This window comes from Triticum urartu, chromosome 5 (genome assembly GCF_003073215.2).
Source record: "Triticum urartu cultivar G1812 chromosome 5, Tu2.1, whole genome shotgun sequence".
In the NCBI taxonomy this organism is placed as follows: domain Eukaryota; kingdom Viridiplantae; phylum Streptophyta; class Magnoliopsida; order Poales; family Poaceae; genus Triticum; species Triticum urartu.
Window position 1 is genome coordinate 21,259,454 of NC_053026.1, and position 26,250 is coordinate 21,285,703.

Sequence of the window (26,250 nt, forward strand, 5' to 3'; positions counted from 1 at the left end):
GAGGGGGGGGGGGGGGGGGGGGGGGGCTGGGAAAATTCTCACCCCCGTGCCAAATAATTCGCCGGGCCAACCCCACGAGGCTGAAAAAATGCCTCCTGACGGGCACAACGGCTGGAGATGCTCTTAGCTTCAGTACAGATCGAGGAAGAGCTAGATGGGCTAGAGTTGAAGGGAAATGGTTCAAGAGAAGATAGCGGTGGACAATCTTCATGTCCCATGTTGGAACACGACCCATAGTCATCGTGTTAGACTAGAAGCGCAGTGGCTTAAAGCCTTCACCGTTTTTCATCATGTTGTACATATTAATGTCTTCCCTTCTTTTTTCCATTTGTCTCCGCTGGTCCAAAAAGGCTTCTAGCACGCTCAAGTATTTTAGCATAAGATGTCCACAAGATTAGTTTCCATTGCCTATCTATGGACATCAGAATTCTACTAGAGATTTTCACTCGTCGATTTATATAATGTGTCATTTTATCTTTTGGTGAGGCCGTGCTTCATATTGTTGGATACTTCTATATAATCGACAAACAGCAAGTGGATTTGGCAAAAAGAAATAGTGTACATAGAGGCAATCCCGGGGCTGTGGAGCAGTTGTGTTCGATTTTGGCCTGCTCAAGTCCAGAGTGCGACGTGCATATACAACAAACAATATTGAGTAGTGACCTTGACAGTGGCGTGTGATTGCAGGCAGGCAACTCCCACCACATTCTAGTTCTAGTCACAAAATTGCATGACTGGGACTTTGACCGTAGACCCCGTGGGGCTTAGTAGTATGGCCGAACGTTCCTGGTAGTATGTCTCTGCTACATAGCTGAATACTAGTAACACTAAGCCTGTAGCATATATACAGATCTAGCCCGTATGATGCTTCCCCAACTACTCAGCTGTTGTTCTTCCAAGATGCATCTCTTGTTCACTACCCTCATCGCCATAAGCATCGCTTCATCTTCACAAGTGGTGCATCAGCATGCCCATGGCGGCGGCTGCATCCCAGCCGAGAGGGCCGCCTTGCTCTCCTTCCACAAGGGCATCACAAGTGACGGCGATCATGCCCTCGCGTCATGGCACGGACAGGATTGCTACCGGTGGAGGGGCATCAGCTGCAACAACCAGACAGGCCATGTCATCAAGCTTCACCTTCGCAATACAAGTCCGGACCTTGATCGCTATGATGTGTGCGATGATGCTAATTCATTGGTCGGCGAGATAAGTCCCTCTCTCCTTTCCTTGAAGCATCTAGAGCACATGGATCTTAGCATGAACTGTTTGGGGCCAAATAGCGTTATTCCTTGGTTCTTGGGCTCCATGGGGAACTTGAGATATCTTAACCTCACTGGCATGCCATTTACTGGTAGAGTTCCTTCTCAGCTTGGTAACCTGTCTAAGTTGCATCATCTCGACCTTGGTCAGGGTTATTCTGAAATCTACTCAACGGACATCACCTGGTTAACAAAACTACCATTGCTGCAGTACCTTGGCATGAGCAGAATAAATCTCTCAAGGATAGCTGACTGGCCTTGTACCTTGAATATGGTTCCATCTCTAAGGGTTATTAATCTTGCTTACTGTTCACTTGATGATGCAAGCCAATCGCTTCCCTACCTTAACCTCACGAAACTCGAGAAGCTTGATCTGTCCTGGAATTATTTAGACCACTCAATTGCATCAAGTTGGTTTTGGAAAGTGATGAGCCTCAAATACCTCAGTCTTCGTGGAAATCAGTTATTTGGAAGGCAAATTTTAACATGGTCCCTCTTACCTCCTTTTTTTACATGTGAGGTAAGAAGGTAAGAGTCAATCAAGCCATTTATTGATGAGATCAACGGCTAAGATCTATTTTATACTCTTACCTCTCATGTGAAAAGAGGGGGTAAGAGGGACCATGTTAAAACTGCTCTATTTGGAAAGTTTCCTGGCGCACTAGGAAACATGACATCACTCAAGGTACTTGATTTGTCAGACAACAATCTGAATAAGACTGGAAACCTTAAAAATCTTCTTAAAAATCTTTGCTGTTTGGAAATCCTCGACCTCTCTCGAAATTTTATGATTGGAGATATAGAGGTGTTGATGGAGGGGTTGCCGCAATGCACATGGGAAATATTGATGGAGCTGCATTTCCATGGAAACGGATTCATTGGGACCCTACCAAATTTTATAGGGGAATTCAGCAGCTTGAGTGTGCTTGACCTGTCCAGCAACAACTTTGTTGAGCTTATACCGCCAGGGCTTATGAAGTTGGTGCATTTAACCAATCTTGATCTCAGACAGAATCGACTCAATAGGATACCAATTGAAATTGGTGGCCTTACTGCTCTGACTTATTTGGACATGAGCCACAACAACTTGACTGGAAGTATACCAGTCGAGCTTGGAAAATTGAAGCATTTGGCGTTCCTCTTTCTTGAAGACAACAAACTTACTGGATCAATACCACCAGAAGTTATGAATTCAACTTGTTTGACCTTCCTAGACCTCTCCAGTAATCACTTCAATGGAAGTGTACCCACTGAATTAGGTTCTCTGAAGAATCTGGTTGATCTGGACCTAAGCAAAAACAGCCTTAATGGTGTGATCACGGAAGAGCACTTTGCAAATCTACAATGTTTGAAGACAATAGACTTGTCGTCCAATAATTTAAAGATTGTAGTTGATTCAAATTGGCGCTCTCCTTTTAGTCTACAGTCTGCAGTTTTTTCATCTTGTCAAATGGGTCCTCTCTTTCCAACTTGGCTTCAGCAGCTGCGGGGAATCGATTCACTTGATATTTCGAGCACAGCTTTAGAGGACAAGTTTCCTAATTGGTTTTGGTATACATTTTCACAGTCAACATATCTCAACATCTCTAACAACCAAATAAGTGGAAGCTTGCCAGCGCATATGGATGGAATGGCTTGGGAAGAACTCTACCTAAGTTCAAACCGGCTCACCGGGTCAATACCTTCATTGCTCACAAATATCACTATGTTAGACATATCCAACAATAACTTTTCAGGAGGAATACCATCAAATTTTGAAGCCTGCCGACTTCGAATGTTGCTTATCTATTCAAATCAAATTGGTGGGTACATTCCAGAATCTATTTGCAAATTGCAACAGCTATTGTATCTGGATTTGTCAAACAACTTTTTGGAGGGTGAAATTCCTCAGTGCTTTGGCATTAAAAAAATGCAATATCTTCTGCTCGGTAACAACAGTTTATCAGGAAAGTTCCCAGCATTTTTGCAGAATAACCCAGATTTAAAGTTCTTGGATCTTGCATGGAACAAATTCTTTGGAAGATTGCCTACATGGATAGGAGATCTGGAGTATTTACGTTTTGTTCTACTGGGCCACAATGCATTTTCTGATAATATTCCAGTCAACATAACAAGCCTTGGGTCCCTTCAATACTTGGATCTATCATGCAACAATTTCTCTGGTGCAATACCTTGGCATCTATTGAACCTAACACTTATGAAAACAGTACAAAAGGAATTCATGGATATGTATGATATGTATATGGCAACTAGAGAAACTGACGGCCCGGTCGGTATGGCAGCTGGTCACCTTGGAGAAATATTGTCAGTAGTTACAAAAGGACAGCAGCTTTTGTATGGTACAACACTTGCATATTTTGTGAGCATTGATTTATCAGGTAACTCTTTGACCGGTGAAATCCCTACAGGCGTCACTTCCCTTGCTGCACTGATGAACTTGAATTTATCATCAAACAAATTGAGTGGACCAATTCCAGACATGATTGGGGCCATGCAATCACTGGTATCTCTCGACTTCTCTGAGAACAAGCTTTCTGGTGAAATCCCGTCGAGCTTGTCAAGTCTGACATTGTTGGAGGCCTTGAACCTGTCTTACAACAACTTATCTGGAAGGATACCCTCTGGCCGGCAACTTGACACCCTTAATTCGGATAACCGTTCACTTATATACATCGGCAACAGTGGACTTTGTGGGCTTCCTCTGCACAGAGGTTGTTCAGGAAATGTTACTTCTATCCATGGTGATCTCGGTAGCAACAAGCAAGAGTTTGATCCACTGAGCTTTCATTTTGGTCTTGTGCTGGGACTTGTGGTGGGACTCTGGGTGGTGTTTTTTGCATTGTTGTTCAAGAGGACATGGAGAATTGCTTATTTCCGGCTCTTCGATGAGGTGTATGATCAAGTCTATGTATTTGTGGTTGTGAAGTGGGCAAGCTTCGCAAAGAACACAGCCACAGAGTAAGCACTTTTTTCCTCTGAAGGGGTCAATGTCTGTGCTGCAACCCATTGAGTGGGAGCTCTCGACTACCAATTAACCAGGGCGAGGAAGATCTCCAGCACCATATGTTTTATCATGTGCCTTGTTTATACCTCTAAATAGAGATGAAGATGTTAGTTCTTCTGATACATTTATGACATCATTATTGTATAATTATGGTGGTACATGCAAGAATTATGTGTTGTTCAAATATCCCGTTACATGTAAGACTTTACTATTGTTATGGACTGTAATCATGAGCTTCTTTTTCTAAATATTTTGAACTCATTTCTGCGACCGGGATGAGTTAATTTTCATTGTTGTTGTTGCAATGGATTCTTCATCTAGACCAAATAAATGATGGAAATTCTTGCAAAACTTGAGCTTATAATCCTCTACTTTGCTATGTACTCCCGTTCTCAAGAGTACAATTCACATGATGATGTTTAGAACTGCATTTGGTCCTGACGTGCTGCTTTCTAATCGGTTGTGTGGAGCATTCAGACTTCTTGTATGGATGAAGTTTTCCTCTTACCATTTGCAGAAACCAATTTATGCATCTATTGGTTTCACTCCATTGGGTTTTCTCTGGTAATCAAGTGCTTGTACAGTTCTTCTGAACTTTTGCTGCACTGAAGCGTATGGGTAAATTGAAAGTAACTGATATTCGTAAGTGATTTAGGTATATTAAGATTGCTTGGTACAGAGTACTTCACAGAGAACTAATATTAATTCCTCTTCTGAGGCAGGACGGTCAGAGGCGTGTTACAGATTCACAATCATGAAACAGTTTCTACGGAGACCGCCAAAGTAGAGTACATTATGTGTAGATGCTGGTTTCTTGTCTCATTTTTCTCTTCAGGTTACGAGCTTGTCAGTATTAGGGCCGTACGATTGTGGTGATGAAGATTCTGATCAAACTGTTAAGGAGTATTTGTATTGGTCTAAAAGTTTTTATTAGTCTATGTTTGATTTCCTTACACCTCAAGTCATGTGTAATATATATATATATGCCCCTTGAGCCTTCAATAAAGATAAATTGCTTTCCAAACTTGGTATCAGAGCTTAGGTTATTTTTTTCGAGCGCGCAACTCGCCCTCCCGATCCAATCTTACGGCGCCATTGCTTTCCTTGCCGGCCGCTGTTGCCTTCCTCTTTGCCATCGGCGCTGCTCCAGTTGCTAATATCTGCCACTTCGCCTCGATAGATCTCTTTGTCTGTTGTCAATGCCTAGACCAGATCGACCCGCCGGTTTCCTTCTCCGCTCGGGCCAACGCTGGGCTGCCACATCCGCGTCACGGACACTGCCGCCTCCGGTATATGTCCAGCCATCCGATCAAACCTGTGTTGACTAGATTGATTCGGCTCTTCATGCAGCTACAACGCATGGTTGCATGCTGCTACTAGCTGCTTACTGGTGCTACGTGATGCTGCTTCCTGTTGCTATGTGATGCTCCTGTCACTTGTCGTTCCATAGTCTACTATGTGCTTTCTAGCTTTTTTATTTTTTATTTTTCACTGCATCCACCAAATCCATTGATGTTTTATGTTTTCTTAGGTCATGTGAGTCCATCATACCTATGTCCGTCAGCCTTTTTTTTCTGGTCATTATCCTTTGTATAGGATTTATGTGGCCTCTCTTTGCGTTGTGGATCTAAGCCCATTCTCTTGCCGCCGAGCTTCTTTCACCGTCGGTTTTTATGGGTCATGATTCTTTAAGCAATGCTTCTTCTCTTGATGTGCCATCTTCTTTTGACAACCCATCTTATCTTGATACTTCTTTTGTATCTTTTATCGATGCGGTGTCTTCCTCTGTTGTGCCATCTCTTCGTTATCCCCTTTGGCGACTCGACAAGTTTTGAAGATTCTTCATGCTCGGACGACACTCTCAAGACGCGGATTTGGATTATCATTTTTTTAGTATTACACTTCTTCAAATGCAATGCTATTGCATACGCTTTGCATTTGAGGAGGGGTGTTGAGGAGTATTAGTATTGGTCTAGGAGTCTTTATTAGTCTATGTTTGATTTCCTTACACCTCAAGTCATGTGTAATATATATATGCCCCTTGGGCCTTCAATAAAGATAAGTTGCTTTCCTAATACAAACAATTCATCTTTCAGTCGCACATGTCGCATGGGTGATGGCACCTTGCAAAACTAGAGTCTTGACAAGGTCTGAAATTTGGAAGGCATTTAGTAGTGTTGGTCTCCACTTAGATGCAAGATTTTCGTTGGATCCCAGGTTGGTTTCCATGCCGGCGACTCGACTATACCAGGCAGAGCTGACCGTGTACTAGAAGCAGAGACAGGGCGGCACCTTGATTCGTGGCCAAGCCAACAGCGACCGAACAAGTTAAACTCAAAGGTGCAAAAATCTCCCACGGGCCACGGGCGCTGTAAATCCGATTTCGAGCAGCATAGAGAGTACAGAGCGGCATTCATCAGTTAGAAACAAACTAACTAACAGAATACTACCAATCTCTATCGTCATTTTCTCTCACGCGACTTTTCTCCCTCAAATTAGCAACAAAAGGCAGCAGCAACCAAAGAAATGGTCCTCAGAAATCACCGACAGACAAACAAAGAGCATCAAGTCAGGAAGGAAGGAGAAGGTAAAAAAGTGCCCACCCACCCAAGCAGGATGGAGAAAGCCGAGCCCTGGTACCTTGAAGACAGTCTGAAGATCAATGTAGATGGTGTGTATGATCCAAAGATAATCGACCTGGTGGATGGGGTGCAGTTTATGAGAGGTAAAGATGGTAGGGATGTCTACCCTTGCAGATAGATTCTTTGTTTTGCTACATATTGCAGAACCCGGGTGCCTAGACACCCTCTTATCTCCACTGCCCGTGAAGAATTCAGTTCCTAGAGATCTGTACCACGTCCTGTTGCATGCATTTGATTAGCAGGTCTACCTGGCACTGTGCGTCATAGGCTGATTCCACCTAACGAAAAGGTAGAGACGTCCTGCCGTGAACAGATTCCTTCAGCCGGTCAGCACCAGACCATTGTCGCATGCAACATGTCGGCCTGTGAATGAAAACAAACATAGAAGCAAGTGCGACACATCTTCCATTTATTATTCTGTTGCTGCCACTCAAGAACATAACAATTTATTATTTTGCTTTGGCTGCCGCATTTTTACAGGAAAAAAAATGAAGGTGTCCAGATCACGTGAACTTCTGAACTTGTGCATGCATGTAAGACTGTTTTTAGAAGAGAGGCACAACGTGTGGCTGCGCATGCATGTCAAAGCAATTTAGAGAGTTTATTTAAAGAAAACTATTCAGAGAGTTGGAGTGCGAGGGGAGAGAGACGGGAATCTCATGTGATGCGGGTGGGCACATGCACCATCAGTGTGTTGTCACTTCAACCATCACCTAACCAGCGTGGACTACAACACCTCCTGCCAAGCCTAGGGTCTGCTTGGTTCTAGTGACTTATAGGTCACGTCTTTTTGGTTATTATCTGACTTATAAGTCACCTGACCACACCTTTTCATCTTGTTTTTTATGTAAAGGTGGTGGAACCCACGCAAAAGAGGGTGACTTATAAGTTTTAAGTTGAGATGGAGCAACTTAGGCCCTATTTGTTTCATAAGTTCTAAGACTTTTTTTAGTCCCAATTTATAAGTCCAAAGTCCCTAAAAAGTCCCTACCTGTTTGGTTCCTGTGACTTAACATGGACTAAAAGACTATATTACAACTATGGCCATGTTTGGTTCATAAGTTCTAGGACTTTTTTTTAGTCCCAACTTATAAGTCCCAAGTCCCTAAAAAGTCCCTACCTGTTTGGTTCCTGGGACTTATAAGTCCCTATAAGACCATATTACAACTATAAGTCCTTATAAGACCATATTACAACTATAAGTCCCTATAAGACTCTCCTTGAGAGTCTTATTTCATAAATTCCAAATGCCCACTTTAAGTCCCTATAAGTCCCTTCTGTTTGGTTTAGATGGGACTTGTAGGGACTTTTTTAAGTCCCTAAACCAATAAGCCCCTGGAAACAAACACCCTCTATAAGTCCCTATAAGTCCCTCCTTGAGAGTATTATTTCATAAGTCCCAAATGCCCACTTTAAGTCTCTATAAGTACCTCCTCTTTGGTTTAGATGGGACTTAAAGGGACTTTTTTAAGTCCCTACACCAATAGGCATAGCCTAGTGGCGAGAAGGGGCTGATGCCTTCCCACCTACCCAGGTTCAAGGCATGATACTTGCAATTTGGGTTTGTTGCACCAATTATACTGTAGGGGGTTCCCATACAGTCTTTCTGTCAAAAAAAAGTCCGTGTAACCAAACACCCTCTTATGACTTATAAGTTGGGGTGACTTATAAGTTGGGTCTGTTTGGCAAAATAAGTCATTTTTTTCACTTTTCAACTTATAAGTTGGTGACTTATTTGGAACCAAACAGGCCCCTAGTCCTGCCATACTTGTCTCTCCTCCCGTCGCTGTTTTCTACTTAGAAAGGCCTGCTAATTAATCTGCTACTGCAAAGTCTCTGCAGCTGGACAGTGACTGGCACAAATCTTGAAGTCGCAGGACGAGCAGGATAACAGGGTGTCGGGGCACCCGGGTTCCATCACACCTTTTTGGGATGGAGAAAGCCGAGCCCTGGTGCCCTGAAGACAATCTGAAGATCAATGTAGGTAGTGTGTACGATCCAAAGATAATCAACCTGGTGCATGGGGTGCAGTTTATGAGAGGTAAAGATGGTAGGGCTGTCTACCCTTGCAGACAGATTCTTTATTTTGCTATATATTGCAGAGCAAAAGTCTTTCTTATATCAAAACTCTCTCTGATAGCTGTAGCTTCGCCCCTCCCCTCCCTGGCCGCACCCGCGAGCAACGCCGCGGGGGAAACCCTAGCCCGCGGGGCTCGACCCCCTCCTCGCTTCTCCCTCCTCTCGCCGCCGCCCCAACGTGCTGGCGGGCAAAGCCCGGCCAGCTCGGGCGGCGACGGGGCCTCTTCCTCCCCCGCGCGGCGCTGGATGGCGCAGGCCATCCTTGTTGGGCGGCAGCACGGCGCTGGCTCAGGGAACGGCGGCGCGGCTGGTGATGGGGGCGCGGCTTGCTGGCGGCGGCGTGGGTGGCTGGTGCGGGCTGGGGGCGTACCCTGCTCCCGCGGCGGCGACGTTTGGGCGCGACCTAGATCTGTCGCAGCTGCGGCTCGGGGCGACCTGGGCCCTTGTGGTGGCGGGGCTCTAGCTCGCCGCAGGTGGTGGCTTGCTCTGGTGGCCGCCCCTGCTGCAGTGCCCCCTGGTGGTGGTGGACCTGCCGGCCCCCGGCCGATCCGGCGATGACAGGTGCCGCATGCTGTGCTCGGCGTGGATGTGGGCTACCACGGCGTGGTGGTGGCTCATGGCGGTGGTCAGGATCGTCTCACGGCGGCGGCTGGACTTCTTCGGCGTCGGCCAGTAGGTGAGCGGCCTATGAAGGGCTTCGACCCCTCTTCTCGATGCTCGGGCGCAATCTTCGTCGGTGGGATGGCCCTCTCCCTGTTGTGACCCATCGCTAGTCTCGTGCTCGGGCAGCAGGACCGAGCTTGTCTCGCGCCCGGCAGCAGGACCTACCGTCTCGCGCCCGGCAGCAGGACCGAGCTCGTCTCGCGCCCGACAGCAGGACCAAGCTCGTCTCGCGCCCGGAGCTGTAGGACGAATCGATGGACTTGTTTGCCCCGGGATCCGATCATCTCTTCCGCTGGGGTACGTAGCGGCGGGTGTCGGGTGAGGTGGTTCCTAGGTCTTGGATTCCGGGGCGTCGGCCCTGGTGGTGGTTGCGCGGTGCTCATGGGCAGAGCCCGTCGCTTGGTGCTGCCCAGTGGCCATGGCCGTGTGGGCGGCGTGGGTGTCGGGGTGCAGCGTTTGATGGCAGTGAGTATTGGCCGGGGTGAAAACCTGCTCTATCTTCGGACAGACCGGCGGCGGTGTAGCTCGTCCCTTCTTGAAGGCATCGTCGCGGCTCTCAGTGTCTGTCGTGTGATTCCTGGGGAAACCTTGATCCTTAGATCGGGCGGTGGCGGCGCTCCCGTGTCGTACCCTTCCTGAAGGCACCGTCTTGGAGCCCACGGTTTGGTCGTATGCGGCTGCATCTCTTCGTGGTGGCGTGTTCATTGGTGGAGCCCCAGTTGCTCGAGTAGTGCTTGGGTTGTGTTACTGCGCTCAACGCCTATGTATCCCGCCTTGAGGGTGTGCATGTGTTGTGGTGGAGTACGTCTGTACCAGGATATTGTTGATCATTGCTTTATTTATAAAGCGGGGCGAAAGACTTTTTCAGTATAACTGTAGCTTCTCCTTTGCAAACAGGAGCGTAGTATCATTTACTGTATAAAGGACACTGGAAATAAAATTAATCGATTCATTTTTGCCACAGAACAGACACCCACCTCTATGAAGAAGGACATCTCTAATTAGAATAATCTGTTTCAAGACTAACCAGAGAATTAAAAGTCCTAACTCTGAGAGGAATTTTTTACTTTCTACAAAAACATAAAAGGAACCTTACGGCCCACCTGCATATAGCAGTATAAAAAGATTTAACACCAAGAACACCACAATTAGCAAGCATCCATGATAGTTTATCCTCAGAAACATACAAGGAAACATTAGCATAGAGAGCTCAGTCAATTTAGCCCACTGCTCTGCTTTTTCTCCCACTAAAGCTCATCTGAACTTTAGATTGGAGAGATTATCAGCCAGAGAATCATGCACTGTAATGTTGTGATCAAGAGAGACGATGTATAATCTAGGGAAGGACAGGGATAAACTAGCATTGCCTAACCATCTATCTTCTCGGAATCTAGTCTTCTCCACATTCACAGGCTTCTTTTTTATAAAGGGAATACATTAATATCGCGAAGATACCAATAACCCCAGCCTCTATAACAACAAAATGTCATAAAGACATTACAGATGCATCCAACCAAAAAAAAAAGAAAAAAAGAATGATCCCGCTATAGTGATTAGTTCCTTGTAGTTGCAGCACGAACCACCACCAAGACAACACCCGAAGTCGAAATTCTTCACAAGCGATGCCTCCAAGAAGGAAAAAGTGCACAAGCACCGTCATCGCTCGAGCATAGATCTAAGGTTTTCATCCGGAGAAAATCCACGCTCTCAAAACAATGCCTTAAAAAAGGACACTGCCAGCCACAACTAATTAACGTCAGACCTTGGGTTTTCATCCTGAAAGCTATGACTTTTGTACTCCGCATGTGTTGTCGCCACCACTTGCCTATGCTACTGCTACGAGTCACGAATCACCAAGTAAAGTCCGCATCGCCTCGAAGACATGGTCCGCCGTTATGAGGCCTCAGATCTCAGCCACCATGATATTCTCCGCCACTGTTTTCACCATAGAAATCAAAATACCGACATATCCCACAATGTCAACATACAACGAAGCTTCATGTCACACCATCCTGAAGCCACACGGGCTGAAATAGAGGGGCACACAACCAAATTCCATCCGATCTAGCAATCTATAGGTATCAAGCACCCAATAAAGATCTCCGGAGGAGCCTTCTGGAACTCGTCAACGGCCAGATCAATGGGGTCCGGCATCAAGCAGAACATCATCTTAGGCCAACTCCATCGCGCGACCCTATCCTGTCAGGCCCCGTCCGTTTGGGGTAAAACGGACAAAGGAGGCGGCCCAGCGCGCGACGGCCCGGACCCATCTTGTCCGTTTTGTGTCTGGGCCGACCCATTTTGAGCGCAAACTTGCGCCGGGTTTGGGTCGCGGCGGACACCAAACGGACGCACGCTCGTCCGCACCGGGGCCGCGTGGCAGGCGGCCACCTACCTCCCACCCGCCCACATCAATGCGCACGAGCGGGCGGCCCCACCTGTCATCCGCACGTCGAGCGGTCGCCGTCCTTCTTTAAGTGGGAAGCGTGGACAGGTCGTCGTCCACACTGCCCCATGCCACCCCGCGGCCTCCTCGAAACCCGACAGCGGCGACCACGTCCCAAACCCTAGCCTAGACCTCGCCGGCCGGCCGCCCGCAGCCATGGGCCTCTGGAACTACGGCCGCAAAGGCAGGCACGACCGCGAGGCCGGCTCCTCATCGGGACGCCGCCGCGGCTCGGTGAAGAAGGAGGAGCCCGCCTCGCCATCGCCACCACGCCAGGCCCCCGCGTCGCCCGCCTTCTCCATCGCGCCCACGTCCGCCGGCGAGCGCGACCGGCATTACGTCCGAGCGTCGGTGTGCCGCCGTTATTGGGAGACGAGGACGCCGCTCCCCTGGAGCGACGCCCATCTCCCCAATAACTGGCACCTCTCCGCCGACCGGGTCCCCATCCCGCCGGTCCCGACGAGCGGCCATGCGCGCGAAGAGGAGATCGAGCGCCGCCGCCGCCTCCTCCCCGACGACCTCTTCTACGATCCCAGGTACGCCCCCGACTCCGCGCTGTGGGACACCTAGTTTCGTGACGAGCACGACACCAGGCACGCGTCCTTCTTCGCCGGCACCTCGACGGGGCCGCGGCGGCCACGACAGGGGCGCGCCCAGGAGCGTGGGCGTAGGCGGGTGCGCGGAGTCACGCCCACGCCGTCGCCGTTGCCGTCTCCGTCGCCCCCTCCACCTCCTCGCATGTCAGCGGAGGAGGAGGCCCGTCTCCTCAAGCGTGTCATGGACGACTCCATGTACACGCACGACGAGCGGCAGTGGGACGACCTGGAGGAGGTCATGGCCCTCTCTGCCGCCGGGGACGTCGCCTTCCCGGAGCTCCAGATGGTGGCCGTGGAGGACGAGAGGAGGGAGGACCCGCCGGCCGCGTTCCAGCAGCTGCTGGGCTAGAGGTGGCGCTGGTCCTGCACTGCTCCGGAGATGTCCGCCGGCGTGGGCGTGAACTGGTGCCCCACTCCGCCGCGGTCACCGGAGCGGGAGGCCTCGCCACGGGAGGAGGTGGTGCAGGCAGCTCTGGCCGTCCAGCCCGCCCCCGTCCACCACGCACCTCTGGATCACCTGTGGACGCCGCCGGACTACGTCGACCTCGTCAGCGACGACGACGACACCGGCGGCTAGTGAAGACGGCGACGGCCACGGCACCGACGGGCGCGGCAGGAGCGCGCGGGAGGCGGAGGCATTTTTTTATTTTGTTTTATATGTTAATTATGAAAAATGGGCCTTTTAAGTGGCCATGGAAACTGGGCCGTTTTGTGGCCGCCCCCTGTATATATTTTATGTTTTTTTAAAATGTATTTATTTAGTTTTTTAGTTATTTCGTTTTAGTTTTAATATTTCTTTTATTCACGTCCACCCCGGACACAATTTGGGGTGCGGCCGCGCGGTGCGCGCACGCACGACCCATCTGACAAAGGCGGACACGGGCGAACCCATCGGCGCCCCAAAGGGACAAAATCCGGCCAATCCGGACGTCCGTTTGGGGTCGCGCGGTGGAGTTGGCCTTACGCTAGAAGAACCCAAGAATCGTCACCGGAGGGGAACATATCTGGGCCGAGAACCCCAGATCCACCGCCGCAAGAATGCTGCTCACAGGAATCCTCCAGCCCAGAAGTTAGGGCCAGTTCTTTTCGGCAGTTCTCCCAGAATCGCCCCCCTTTCCAGCTTCTCTCAGAATCGCTATTCCATATTTTTTTTACAATCCTATCTAGTTAAGGTCTAATTAGCTAGGATTGTAAAAAACATATGGAGTGGTGATTCTGGGAGAAGCTGGGGAGGGGGGCGATTCTAAACTGGCCCTTCGCACCCCCCCCCCCCCGCGCGTCGCCCCTCTCTGGCGACACGGGGGGCCCCTCGTCGCGCCGCCGCGCTCCCACCTCGCCACTCGAGGGGCCGTCTGCGAAGGCCACGCGCACTCTGCTGCTCCTCGCGGCCGTCTCATTGCCAGAGTAGGGCGATGGGCCGTGCTGGATCCGGCCGCTCGGAGGCGGGCGGGCGGCGACGGCTTCCCCTCTGGCGCGGAGGTGGTGGCTAGGGGCGTCATCCATGGCGCGAGGTGGAGCTGGGGCTGCGCCGGTGGCCTGCACCTCGCGCTCAGATCCACGTCGGGGTGCTCGGCTGCTTGCTGCGACGACGGTGCTCAGCGGTGTGCCGTGTCTTGGCTGGCGGCGTTGCCCAGGAGTTGGGGGTGGTGTGGTTGGCTGCTTCCGGTGGAGTCCGAGCAAGGCATGATGGCTGGGCTGCGGTTGTCCTGGCTGACATCCCTTGCCATGTGAACTTGGGCTGGACGTGGTGCTGCCTCGGCCTAGAGCCTTCTGCTTTGGTCGATGGTGGTGCAGCTCTGCAGTGACGTGGTGGCGGCTTGTCCTGGGAGATCGGATGGGCGCAGCAGCAGGGGTGGTTGGTGGCGGTGGTTCGACTCGGGTCTGAGTGGCGTCGGGGCTGCTGGGCCTTATGCTTCTTGTGCTGCAGGTGAGCAATCTACCTTGATCAATCGGCTCTTTGGATGTGTGTGCTCAACACGGCGAAAGCCGTGCTCTCACCGGAGCCAACGACGGTGCCGCTTGTGGGCACCACAAAACCTTCTTGAAGGCGTTTTTGTAATGTTGAGCTCACCATCCTAGTCGCGACTTCAGGGAAACCCAGGTTCCAGGTCCGCCTGGAACGGGTGATGGTGGCGCTATATGCGTCGCATTCCTTCTTGAAGGCATTGTCTGTAGTAGTGGCGGAGCTATGTTGTAAGCTGCAGGTGCCATGCCCCCCCCCCCCCCCCCCAGCTTTGGTATAATATGTAAAGGAAATTTTTTTGGGAAGAAAGATTAGTGAAACTAGAGTCTTTTGGTCCCCCCAAACATTCATATTTATCTTTGGCCCCCCCAAAAGATGTTGCCTAGCTCCGCCAGTGGTCTGAAGTCGGCTGGTTGTTTTGTTGGGTAGCTGCTCGCTATGGGGATGTTGGTAGTGGTGGTGCGACCGAATTGGGGTCGACGGTTGGTGTGAAGTGGGATGGCGGTGCTCTGTCAACGTGCTTTTGGCTCGGTCATGCCTTGGAGTGGTCTGATTTTTCATCCGAAGCCGGGTTAGCGGGGGCGTTATCCTCTTTGGATGACCTCGTTCCTGTATGACACCCTACCTCTCCGGGGTGTTGTTGGGTGGCGACCAGACGATCAACGTTCAAGGCTCTTCTCCTTGCTTGGTCAGATAAATATGGAAGTTGAAGTCCTCCTTCTTGCTGGTTTTGCTGATGAGTTTGGTGAAGGGGGTTCGTGCTCTTGGCGTTGTCTTGGTTCATCTTTGCTCAATGATGCTGCAAGACGCCTCCCCAACTTGCTAATCGTTCCTGAATTTCCATGGCGGAGTTCGTGCTTGTCATTCGTCGATTGTGGATGCTCCTCTGTTGCATCGTGGTGTTTGGTACGCATGCCGGTGTGGTGCATTAGGCCGCTTTCCAAATCTTGGTATTGTGATCCTTCGACGACTCCTCTCATCTAATTGTGCCTTTCATGGATTGTCCTTGGTCTTCTTGTACAGTTTTGAAACCAATCAATCACTGGCTTACTACATCTAACAATTTGAAACCAATCAATCACTGGCTTACTACATCTAACAATTTGAAACCAATCAATCACTGGCTTACTACATCTAACAATTTGAAACCAATTACTGGAACTATTCGCAGAAACAGAGAACGAATATAGAACTGAATCTGGCAAACGACATGCCGCGGTCTTCACATACCTCCTAAAGTTCGGTGAAATCAAATCTCCCAACCGAGATTGAGCACACCTGCGCTTTAGACAACTAGCAAGAATGTCCATCTTGGATCTGCCCTTCTTCGGTTGCTTTTTCATAGACTTTTTCTTCCGGACTTCAAATGGCGAGCAAGTACATACGATGACACAAAGGATGCAGGATAAAGCAGCAAGCAAGCAAGCAAGCAGTGAGAGAACATAACTTAGCTTTCGCTTCCAGCAAGTACGTACATACGTTGATCCGTTCGTGGTCGCTACTCACTCCGATGGAGGCCAGAGAGCGTTTGGTTACTGGATCTATCCGCTGGGAGATGGTAGCTCGGAATATTTTCAACCGGTTTGGATGATGGTCATGTAATAGGATAAGCAACTGACGTCTCCCTCCCGAGCCGCCCCCCGCATGGGCGACCGGGAGGCCCCAGATCCCATCGCCGCCGAACCTCCCCCACTCCTCCTCCTCCTCCCTCGCCGCCGCCCAAGGGCGCGGCCAGGCGAAGCCTAGCCGTCGATGGCGGCGGCGGGGACAAGGGCCCTCTCGCTCGGGTGGGGCTGGCGTGGGCCGGCACCGCCGGGCCGGTCGCCACGACGGGTGGTGGCGGCGCCTCGGCGACGTCGATTCCCCGTAGCAGGAGGCCTTGCGATCTGGTGCGTGCGGCCGCCAGGGACGGCGGCGGCGTGACTGGATCGGTTCGCGGCAGCGCGGCCAGATTGATCGCTGGTCGGCCGTTGGCACGGTGGTGGGTGCGACTCGTCGGCAGCTGGGCAGATCCGCGGGATTCTACCCTTGTCTGGCCCTTGACAGCGCGGGCAACTACGGGGGAAACCCTAGATCTCCTTGGGATCGAGCGATGGCGGCGCTTTTGCGTCGTAGTCGCTCTTTAGGGCATTGTTTTGGAGTTTGCTCCGGTTGAAGGGACCAGCGACGTCGGCGGTGCACGTCCAGTAGAGCAACTGCCGATGAAAATCGCGCCGACTACGATCATGGCAGACGGCGTCTTAGATGTCGTTCCCTTGTCGAGGTATCGTCGTTACAGTCTGCGTCATCAAGCTCGGGATGCTCCGGGGGAAACCCTAGATCTGGGTCTTCCGGATCAGACGATGATGGCGTTTTATCGCTTTCCCTTCTGGGGGCATCGTTTTGGAGTAAGTGCTGGCTAGGGGGATGGTGGAGCGGTGCTTCATCTCACACATCGATGGCGGCGGATATCGGCGGCATGGCGCTGTGGAGGCTCGGCGTCCGATGCACGAAGATGGACTCGCGCGGGAGGAGGTTGCTGTCTGGTGTCATGGTGACGTCGATGGCAGAGTGGCCAAATAAGGTAGAAGCCTCAATATGATCTGAAGACGGACTTGTGAAAGATGGCGGCGACGACACACGAGTGCGTCTGACCGGATTGTGCCCCAGACCCGGTATGTGGCTCGGTTGGGGCTTTCGAATATGTTTCGGCTTCCGGCTTTTGATGTTAGGCTTAGGTGAGTGGTTTGGGTAGTGGTCCAGCTAGCACCCCTTCATCATTTTGGGTAGTTGCCAAGATGGTGGATTCAGGCATATTGTTGTAATACTTTGTAAGGTCCTCGAGAATAATCAATAAAGTGGCCGTATGCATCTCCCAGATGCAGAGGCCGGGGGCCATCCTCCTTTTCTAAAAAATAAATAGGATAGGCAACTAGTTTACCTATCTCTCTTTTGCCAGCCGGTTGTGGCGTCTTTTATTTGGCTAGTTTGGCTTCTAGCCCTTTTAGCTTTGTGTGAGCTTCTTTTTATTTTTATTTGGAGTTTTTAAGACCTTGCTGGGACCTATTTATTTGTTCAATAAAATGGCCGTATGCATCGTTCTGATGCAGAGGCCGGGGAACCCCCCTTTTAAAAAAATGCATGTCAAAATGCTTACAGTTTAGTAGTATCGTAGCACCAACATGAACCACCTGACGCTACGGATTAGATAAATGCAGAGCCTCCTCTGTGCAGAAGCCAGGAAGGCTCATCATATCACTATGCAGATCCGGAATTTCCGTGTCTTCTTCCTCTGCGTCTGTGAAGCAGTCAGGAACGCTTCTCATAGCACTCTGCAGATCCAGCAATTTTGTGTCTTCTTCATCTGATTCTGTGAAGAAGCCAGGAACGCTCATCATAGCACTGTGCACATCCGCCGGAATCTTCGTGTCTCCTTCATCTGAGTCTGAAGAAACCAGGAACGTTCATCATATCACTGTGCAGATCTGGGATTCCCGTGTCTTCTTCCTCTGAGTCATCCGATGTTTTCACCCAAATTAAAGAGCCGTCTGATGTTGGGATGAACTGAACAACAGACGGAATAATCAGAACAGAGTATGCATAGATGAATTATTAGTTCAAGTGTCGGGTATTCTATACAGTAATATAGACGCATGAGGCGTCAAGTAGACAAAAAAAATAGACAACTACTCGTGTGTGTGTGTGTGTATTTGCTGATAAAGAAAGACCAGGCGGTGCGAGAATAAAAGCAATGCAACAGATAGCTTAGCAGGCACATACCATTTGTTTGATGTGAGCAAGCTTCGTCTTGTTCTTTTCGCACCACTTCACTAATGTACGGCAGCCATCAATGGATAGATATTCAAGCTTAGTCAGTTGTTGTATGCTGTTGGGCAAAGACCTGATGCACTCGCAGTACTCGATCTCAAGTTTCTCGAGAGAGGTAAGTTCTCCTAACCACTCCGGTAGAGATGTCAAGCTTCCACACCCAGATAGACTTAGTTCCTGTAGTGATGTCAGAGCAACCAACCAACCCGGGAGTTCTGCCTGTGCCTGGTCGAGAGACAATGATCGGAGGTGCAATGATTTCAGGGAGGGGAGGTGTTGGATAATCTCAGGTGAGGTGGTCAAATCACTGCAACTGTCGATGGTTAAACAACGAAGGGCAGGGAGGTGTTCAAGCAACCTCCACTGATGCATGGGCACCTTGCTGTAACCAACACTCAGATGAGTTGTTGGAGAAGAGGAGGAAGCAGTGTTGTGTGACAAGCTCTGTCCCCATGATGATAGCACATTATCACAATCTACTATGTCCAAAGACATAGCTCTAGGCTGACATGGTTTTATTCTCAACTTGGCACATTGCTCTATCCTCAACTCCACATCCATATAGCTGAGACTCAGCCGTTGTAGGTTTGGTAGTTGCCCAAGTGGTGGTAGCTTTTTGCACTTGGGTAAATCCAACAAATGTAAGCCCAAAAGACTAGGGAGATGCAAAAGCCAACCAGGAATGCTAACACTCCTGTAACCAGCTATGGTCAATGTACGCACGCTGCTTGGTGGCACTAGTTTTTCCAACACATCATTGTCATCCACAAACCTAGCAGCATCTACAGTCCATTGAAATGTTAAATCTTTAATTCTTTGTTTCTCTATTAGTTTTATACTCTGTGCCTCTTCTGCAGACTTCACGTTTTCAAGTCTACCTATTATCAGCTCATGAGGATTTGTAGGCTTCAGCCGGATGATATTGCTGCTACAATTATCACTTGAAGCATGCACCACAAAGTGAGGCAATGAGGCAATATTTGACAGAAAGAGCAAAGATTCATCCAATCTAACCTCCTTTTCCACAATTAGAACCTTCAAACTAACCATATTAACCATACTATCAGGAAGCTTACTTAGGCCATGGCAGCCTAAGAGGTCCAATGTATGAAGCTTCCTAAGATTGGCAATACTTTCTGGTATACTGGAAAGCATGGAACTGTAAGAAAAGTCGAGATGCTCTAGATTCGAAAGGGTGCTGATAGAGTCAAGCAATCTGCCCATTTTATATTCTGATGGAGCGATGCGATCTATGCAGTGCGATAGATATAAGTACCTGAGTTTGATTAGATTGCTGAAAACCTCGGGCCACATTTCCGTATTAGTCACTTTACCCATAAGCCCAGCTGATAAATTCAAATATTGAAGTTTGGTAAAGCCACCAAAAGCTTCTGATATAGATATATTGCAGTATGATAAATCCAGATACACTAGCTGCTTGAGATCTGTGAATGATATTGGGAGCTTACGTATTCCAGTGCATACTGATAGGTCGAGATGCATCAGACCTTTCATGTCACCAATTGACTCCGGCAATGCCGAGATATTACGGGAGCCACTAAGGTTGAGGTAATTTAATTCTGAGAGCTCGGTTATACAACTGGGAATCACATGGCCTTGGATCTTTGGAGCATGAAGATATCTTAATTGCTTCAGTTGACCAATGGAATCAGGTAACCTACAAATAAGGCATTGACTTAAATCTAAGACATGGAGGCATGTAGCTAGTGAAAATGCATCCTCATGAAGTGCTAATTTGCCACAATCAAGAAAATGCAACGCCTTTATATTTGCAGGAGAAGTCATGGACAACTGCAACGGCTTCGTACAGTCCGTGAGCAATGCATAGCGGCATCTGTTTCCCCCAGCACCGCCCTTATCATTGACTTGATCGGCCAAGATGCTTCTTGCGAGATTGTGCACTAGGTCATGCATTGTGAACAATGCAACATCTTTGACCCGATGTCTATCACTCTGCAACAAAAATACCTAATGGTGTCAGAATTTTGAATTTACTTCATTTTATAGTAGTATATATTTATCAATAGAAGTACTTTCATAGCACTGTACAGAAGTGTAATCATAGAATATTTAATAGAAATTTCTGTACGATATGTTTCATGCCCATTTGGGATTAGTATTTCATATGAAACCTGTACAGGTTAAGAAGAAATTAGTTAGTACAGTGGACTAAAGAAACAAATATATGGGAGGATCAATCAAAAAAAGTTGGCCGTGCTTCCATGGGAGGAAGTACCATAACAGCAAGCTAGTTCCATTTCCATGTTGGATACTACTTGGCAATAGAGCAGGAGCACCATCAACGAAGTGACAAATTTGCCACACCCATGCAATGCCTCTTCTCATGAATTTTTTCTTCCATCTCCAAAGATGTACAGTGACTCATTGACCTTGATGTACAAATATAGAGAACAATGACTAGTTTTACACTTTAACAAGTATGGTAACCTATACATGTGTAGCGAAACAGTACATAATTGATATTACCTGACCACATGCCAAATATCACTTCTATGGGAATTTCAAGGTGCTGATATTTGGCTCACATGGGATGTAAACTCATTAGAAACTACACGCAGTTGCATTTTTTAAAAGACTCGCAGAGGTGTGTAGTATTAGAGTATATATGAACACTAGCACAGGTGTATTTTGTAAACTATGCATATATTTTTAATCTGTACGAAACAGATGCCAAAATAGGGGAACAATTTGTTCAAATTTATCTCATTTGTGCATTTCACAAATGATTATATTTTGTCACGATTTTTTGTTGAGCACAACCTCACATCTTTGTACAATATAATATTTATGATTTTGTTAAGTTGCATTTTTTTACAACATGGGCACCATACTATTATATGCACATGATGATATGCTTTTGCTCCAATGTGAGCTCAAATACATAAAATTGAAAATAATAGTATAATTATGTAGTAACTCACCGAAGGTGGCTTTGAATATTCGAGAAAGGACATTCCCAAGAGTTGTGTAATATATTTCTCGCAGAGCTGCATAGAATCAAATATCCTAGATGGCTCAATGAGTCGAAGAGCTATCCATTGGTGAAATAGATCGTACTTCACTATATTGTGACCTTTTGGAAATATTGCACAATAGGAAAAGCACAACTTTAAGTATTCAGACATATGGCTATAGCTTAACCGCAAGGATGCAAGTACTTCATTATTTATGGATGATGGGTCCTCCGAAGTAGATACGTTCCATATATAATTGTCTCTCACCGACTCCCATTCATCAGACGTCTTGCCATTCAGAGCGTATCCAAGCGATTGAGCTGCTAAGGCGACACCTCCGCACTTGGTGGCAATCTCCCTTCCTGTATGCTTCAATTGTTTCTTGTCGACTCGATCTTTAAAGGCAGTCTTCTGTTTTATTATTTTCCAGCAATTATTGTCTGTTAAAGTCTCTAGCTTGTATGGCTCAATTGTATGACAAATTTCCCTTGCAATGGCTTCATCTCTTGTGGTTACAATAACTGTCACTGTGCTGGCCACACCAAGCCTTAGCATAGCCTTCAAAGATTTTAGTGTATCTGGATTCTTCTCCCACACATCATCTAAGACAATAAGAACATTTTTATCAACAAGTAGCACTCTGAGTTTATTATGTATCATCTGCCTTTCAGCTACATGGCTCTCTGCTGATAGTTGTAATATTATAGAGTTGCCAATTTTATTGAGGTCAAGATTTTGGGACACATAGACCCACACCTTACAGTAGTCTACGAACTGGGAATCGTTGAAAACTAACTGAGCCAAGGTTGTCTTGCCAATACCTCCAAAGCCATATATTGGAAGGACAGTAAACTCTGGTGTTATACTCCCAGATAAAGTAGCCACTATTTTCTGTTTTTCTTCAGTTCTCCCGACGATTAGTGCTTCTTCCACATCTGATGCTGTTTCTCTTCTGTCAGTAACTTGCTGCATATTAGAGACATTGTCTGGCGTGGAGCTGAAACATGGGTTTTGATATGCCATCTTGTACAGTTCTTTTGTCGATTTCTTCAATGCATCAAGCCATCAACCATCATATTCTTGGGATCAGTTGTGGGACAAGAAGGCACGGCTGTCAACTGCAAGAAAATAGTATTTGTAAGTACATGGAATTGATCGAACAGGTATCACTGTCATCATCTCTTGGAAACCTAAATAAGTTTGAGATTATTTATAACAAAATCAAAGTTAATAGATGATTTTTAATTAGACTCCTTCAAGAAAGTGCAAACCTGCAGCTGATAAAAGGTTGTTGTGAAAATACACTTTGGAAAAAATGCAATATCCCCAAACATAAGAAGTTTGATCCTCCAAAATTTGAGAAAGCGACGGTAGGACAAATTAAACCCTTCAAAGAATACAACATCCTACAGTACAAATCGGCAACACAACAACCCAATTTTATTTTATTTTTAAAAAAGAACTTCACCATAACAACCAAAACACCTACCTACGAACACACTCGGCACATGGTAGCTAACTAACTAGAATTTTGTCTAAGCTTAATTACCTGGATTTTTGCCCCAGTTTCAGTAGCAGACTCATCTGCACTTTTTGTTGCACCAAGTCTATCCATTATATGCTGTGTATCTGGTCTTTTTGCTGGGTTAAAGTCGGTGCACTCTATTGCTATCTCAGCGCAAACTTGTACTTGTACCAGTTGTGTGTCTGCCTGTGATTGATCCAACCTACTTTTCCACTTCTCAAGTACCTGCGAAATTGCCATCACGTCTTATGAAAAGGACCAACATATCTTTTAAGGAACAAATGGAGGATCTGTGTATCTTCATGTAAAGCAGAGTGCCAAAATTCAAAGAAAGCGTTAAAAAAAAGGAGTCCTAAAATAATTGCAAAACGCTTATGCCACCCCCGAAGCAACAGGCCATTACAAAGATTAATAGTCGCATAGCAAGCTACAACCAAACACAGTGAGCTTAGCTAAAACGAACAACTCAAACCGGCAAAGGAGGAGCATTCATATTGGAAATGGTACGTGTAGCGTCCCACTATGTAACTATATATCACTTAATTTGTACACCCTCCGTTCACAAATATAAGATGTTTTGGACATTTCCATTTGGACTACATATGGACTGAAATGAGTGAATAAACACACTTAAATGCGTCTATATACATCCGAATCAGAAAAATGTTAGAACATCTTATAATAGTGGACATCTAAGGACAATTTAGCACGCCGTACTATGGCAAAATGTTACAACTCAAATATTTGTCAGCCAGATTGTAATAGATTGTAACATGTAGCTGCATTGTGGCAACTGGCGTCACTATTCCTACGTATCTAGAAATTTTAAGATTATCTTGATATCTGCAGAAAAGATGTTTGATTTTTTTTCACCTAACCTACAAGTTGCATTACTTTGTGATCAAAGAATGATATTAAGCTATGCCTAAATAGAAGAATGGCGTCTCTCAGGTAAGAAATGGAAGAATGGTATTACACAAAGTAATGTAACTCAGTAATCTTGAAATCAAGCCTTCATGTTGGTACGGACACGTCTTACATTGTCAATATCAGCATATCCCTTCTCTCCTGTTAGTATCTCTATGATTATCATGCCAAGACTATATATGTCTAACTTGAATGTGATGTGCCTGCGCATATAGAATTCTGGTGCCACATATCCCCTGCATGAATATTTATATAATCTAACTGATTAATGGGAAAAGGGACCAATATCCATTAATTCATACATAACAAAAGCGATTTCAATTTTCATAGCAACCTTACATAGTTCCAATCAGTTTTGAAGCAATAGTCTGGCTTTGTTTTTCATCAAAGCACCTCGAGAGACCAAAATCAGCAATTTTAGGCATCATATTATCATCTAGCAATATGTTTGCAGGTTTAAGATCCAGGTGAACGATGTGTTTTTGGTGAAGATAATATAAACCGTCACAAATTCCGTTGATAATTTGATAGCGCTTTCTCCATTCAAGTCCACAAGATGCATCTACAAAATGGCAGCGAAGAAAGCTGGTTTAGTGTTTGAGATACTTGATGAAGTCCTTAACCATTAAAGGCCAAATATATTGATGCTTCAACCAAATAGTTCCATATGATCCTACCGGTGATTTGCTTATCAAGACTCCCTTTAGGTAGATATTCAAAGCAGAGTAACCTTTGTCGTACTTCTGCCAAGACAAGTTGTCCTTGGTAGTCTAGCATTTTGCCTTGTGTATCACAGCAATATCCCAGGAACCGCACTATATTTTTGTGCTTTGCCTTCATCAGACAACGAACCTCTTCGCTGAATTTCTTCTCATCAATATCAACCATTTCGATAAGCTTCTTCACAGAAATTGTGCCATTGCCAAGCATTCCCTATAACAGCAACATGTGTTGGTAGCGTCAACTCTCAAATAAATTGTGATCAAGACATGCGCAACTGAGAGTTACCATCTTCATACCTTATAAACCCTTGCGAAGCCACCATACCCAATTTCCTTGTCATCAGCGAAACCGCTAGTGATGTGCTCCAGAAGTGATAATGGTAGGGCCTTTGGTTCTGCGGTTTTATCATATAGCATACGCTCCAGTTCACTTGGGGTAATAGCTTGGCTATCCATTTGCAGTTACAAACAAAATACTGTTGAACCAAGACGAAATGCAACTGCATTATTTATGAAGCTATTAAACATGGCTCCAAGATTACTAAATGTAGATGAAAGGCAAGTAAATATCATATGACAATACACTTACAAAAAATACAATAAATACAACACCTTTAAGAAAACATTTCACAGCACTACACTTTAGCATGAAACATTTCATAAAACCACTCTCAGAAATTCTATGGAATTTATTTGAATGAAAGATAAAACCAGTTTCAATTTCCATTAAAGAAACCGGCAGTTTTAAGTTACAACAATTCAAAAGAAACTCAGAAACTAAAGGGCAGTGGCCAAACATAGAAGTCTCAGGTAACCAAGCAGGGTCCTCGAGACAGCAGCATAACATAGTTTCTGCGCATGTCCTATTATTACAATCACCAGGGTTCAAGGTGTCTCAACCCAAAAGTAGCAATAGATGTAGGAGGATGGACAAGATCCAGACAAGCAGGGGGAAATTGCACAGTTGCTTCAAGCAGTAATCTTGAGGGTCGTCAGCGCCAAATCCATGCCTTAACTGTAAATCGCTGGAGGAGCACACTACTTGGCTATCCTGCGAGGATATTTTCCTAGAAAAAAGAAATAGTAATTACCTGGAGAAGAAGCCCGGCTACAATACAGTCGTAGTGTAGTGATGGCGAGTTTTAGAAGTTGTGTAGTCCTGTGGAGGAGGAGAAAGGAGAAGGGGATTAGGAGACATTTGTCTCAGGATATGGGTACTTCGGGAGGGGTTAGAACTAGATCTCTGAACTATAACGATAACATGTCTGATTACTTACTTCTTAGTATATATGCTGGACAAAACATTTTGAAATAGTTGAGCTCTGTGGAGACATGTGAGGTAGTAATATGCCAAAAACACAGCATCCCCAGATGTCCAGCAGTCCCAGTCAAAGCAGGGTTCTCCTACTCAAAGCAAAGGATGAGTCACGTTGGCATATATTACCCCAAGCGTCTATTTGGTTTGGTGACGTTTGGTAACAATAATAATAACATAACATGTGATTCAAAGTTTACATATGCAAGTTGCAACCGCACTTCACCAAACTTGTAATGGTGAGTATTTGTTTTGTCGCTGTTGCTGCTGCCTTTTGGCCGTATGTGTGATGTCCAACATGTGCTG

At 46.8% G+C, this 26,250-nt stretch overlaps 1 protein-coding gene and 1 pseudogene across 1 annotated transcript; one reads left to right on the plus strand and one right to left on the minus strand.

Annotated features, from left to right (window-relative positions):
• The first annotated feature begins 800 nt into the window (after positions 1-800).
• LOC125507247 (receptor-like protein EIX1) lies at positions 801-4,491 on the plus strand. Its single transcript, XM_048671890.1, has 2 exons — positions 801-1,712; positions 1,899-4,491. Exons 1-2 carry the CDS (start codon positions 862-864, stop codon positions 4,219-4,221), a joined length of 3,174 nt encoding a protein of 1,057 aa, XP_048527847.1. The 5' UTR covers positions 801-861; the 3' UTR covers positions 4,222-4,491.
• A 13,298-nt stretch (positions 4,492-17,789) lies between these two features.
• Positions 17,790-25,906, minus strand: LOC125555479 (annotated as a pseudogene).
• Between the last annotated feature and the right edge of the window lie 344 nt (positions 25,907-26,250).

Excerpts from the sequence above, each read along its gene's own strand:
- LOC125507247 (XM_048671890.1), top strand. The coding sequence starts at position 862 with ATGATGCTTCCCCAACTACTCAGCTGTTGTTCTTCCAAGATGCATCTC. Across the intron at positions 1,713-1,898 it reads CTCAAATACCTCAGTCTTCG|ATTTGGAAAGTTTCCTGGCG; the intron begins TGGAAATCAGTT and ends TAAAACTGCTCT.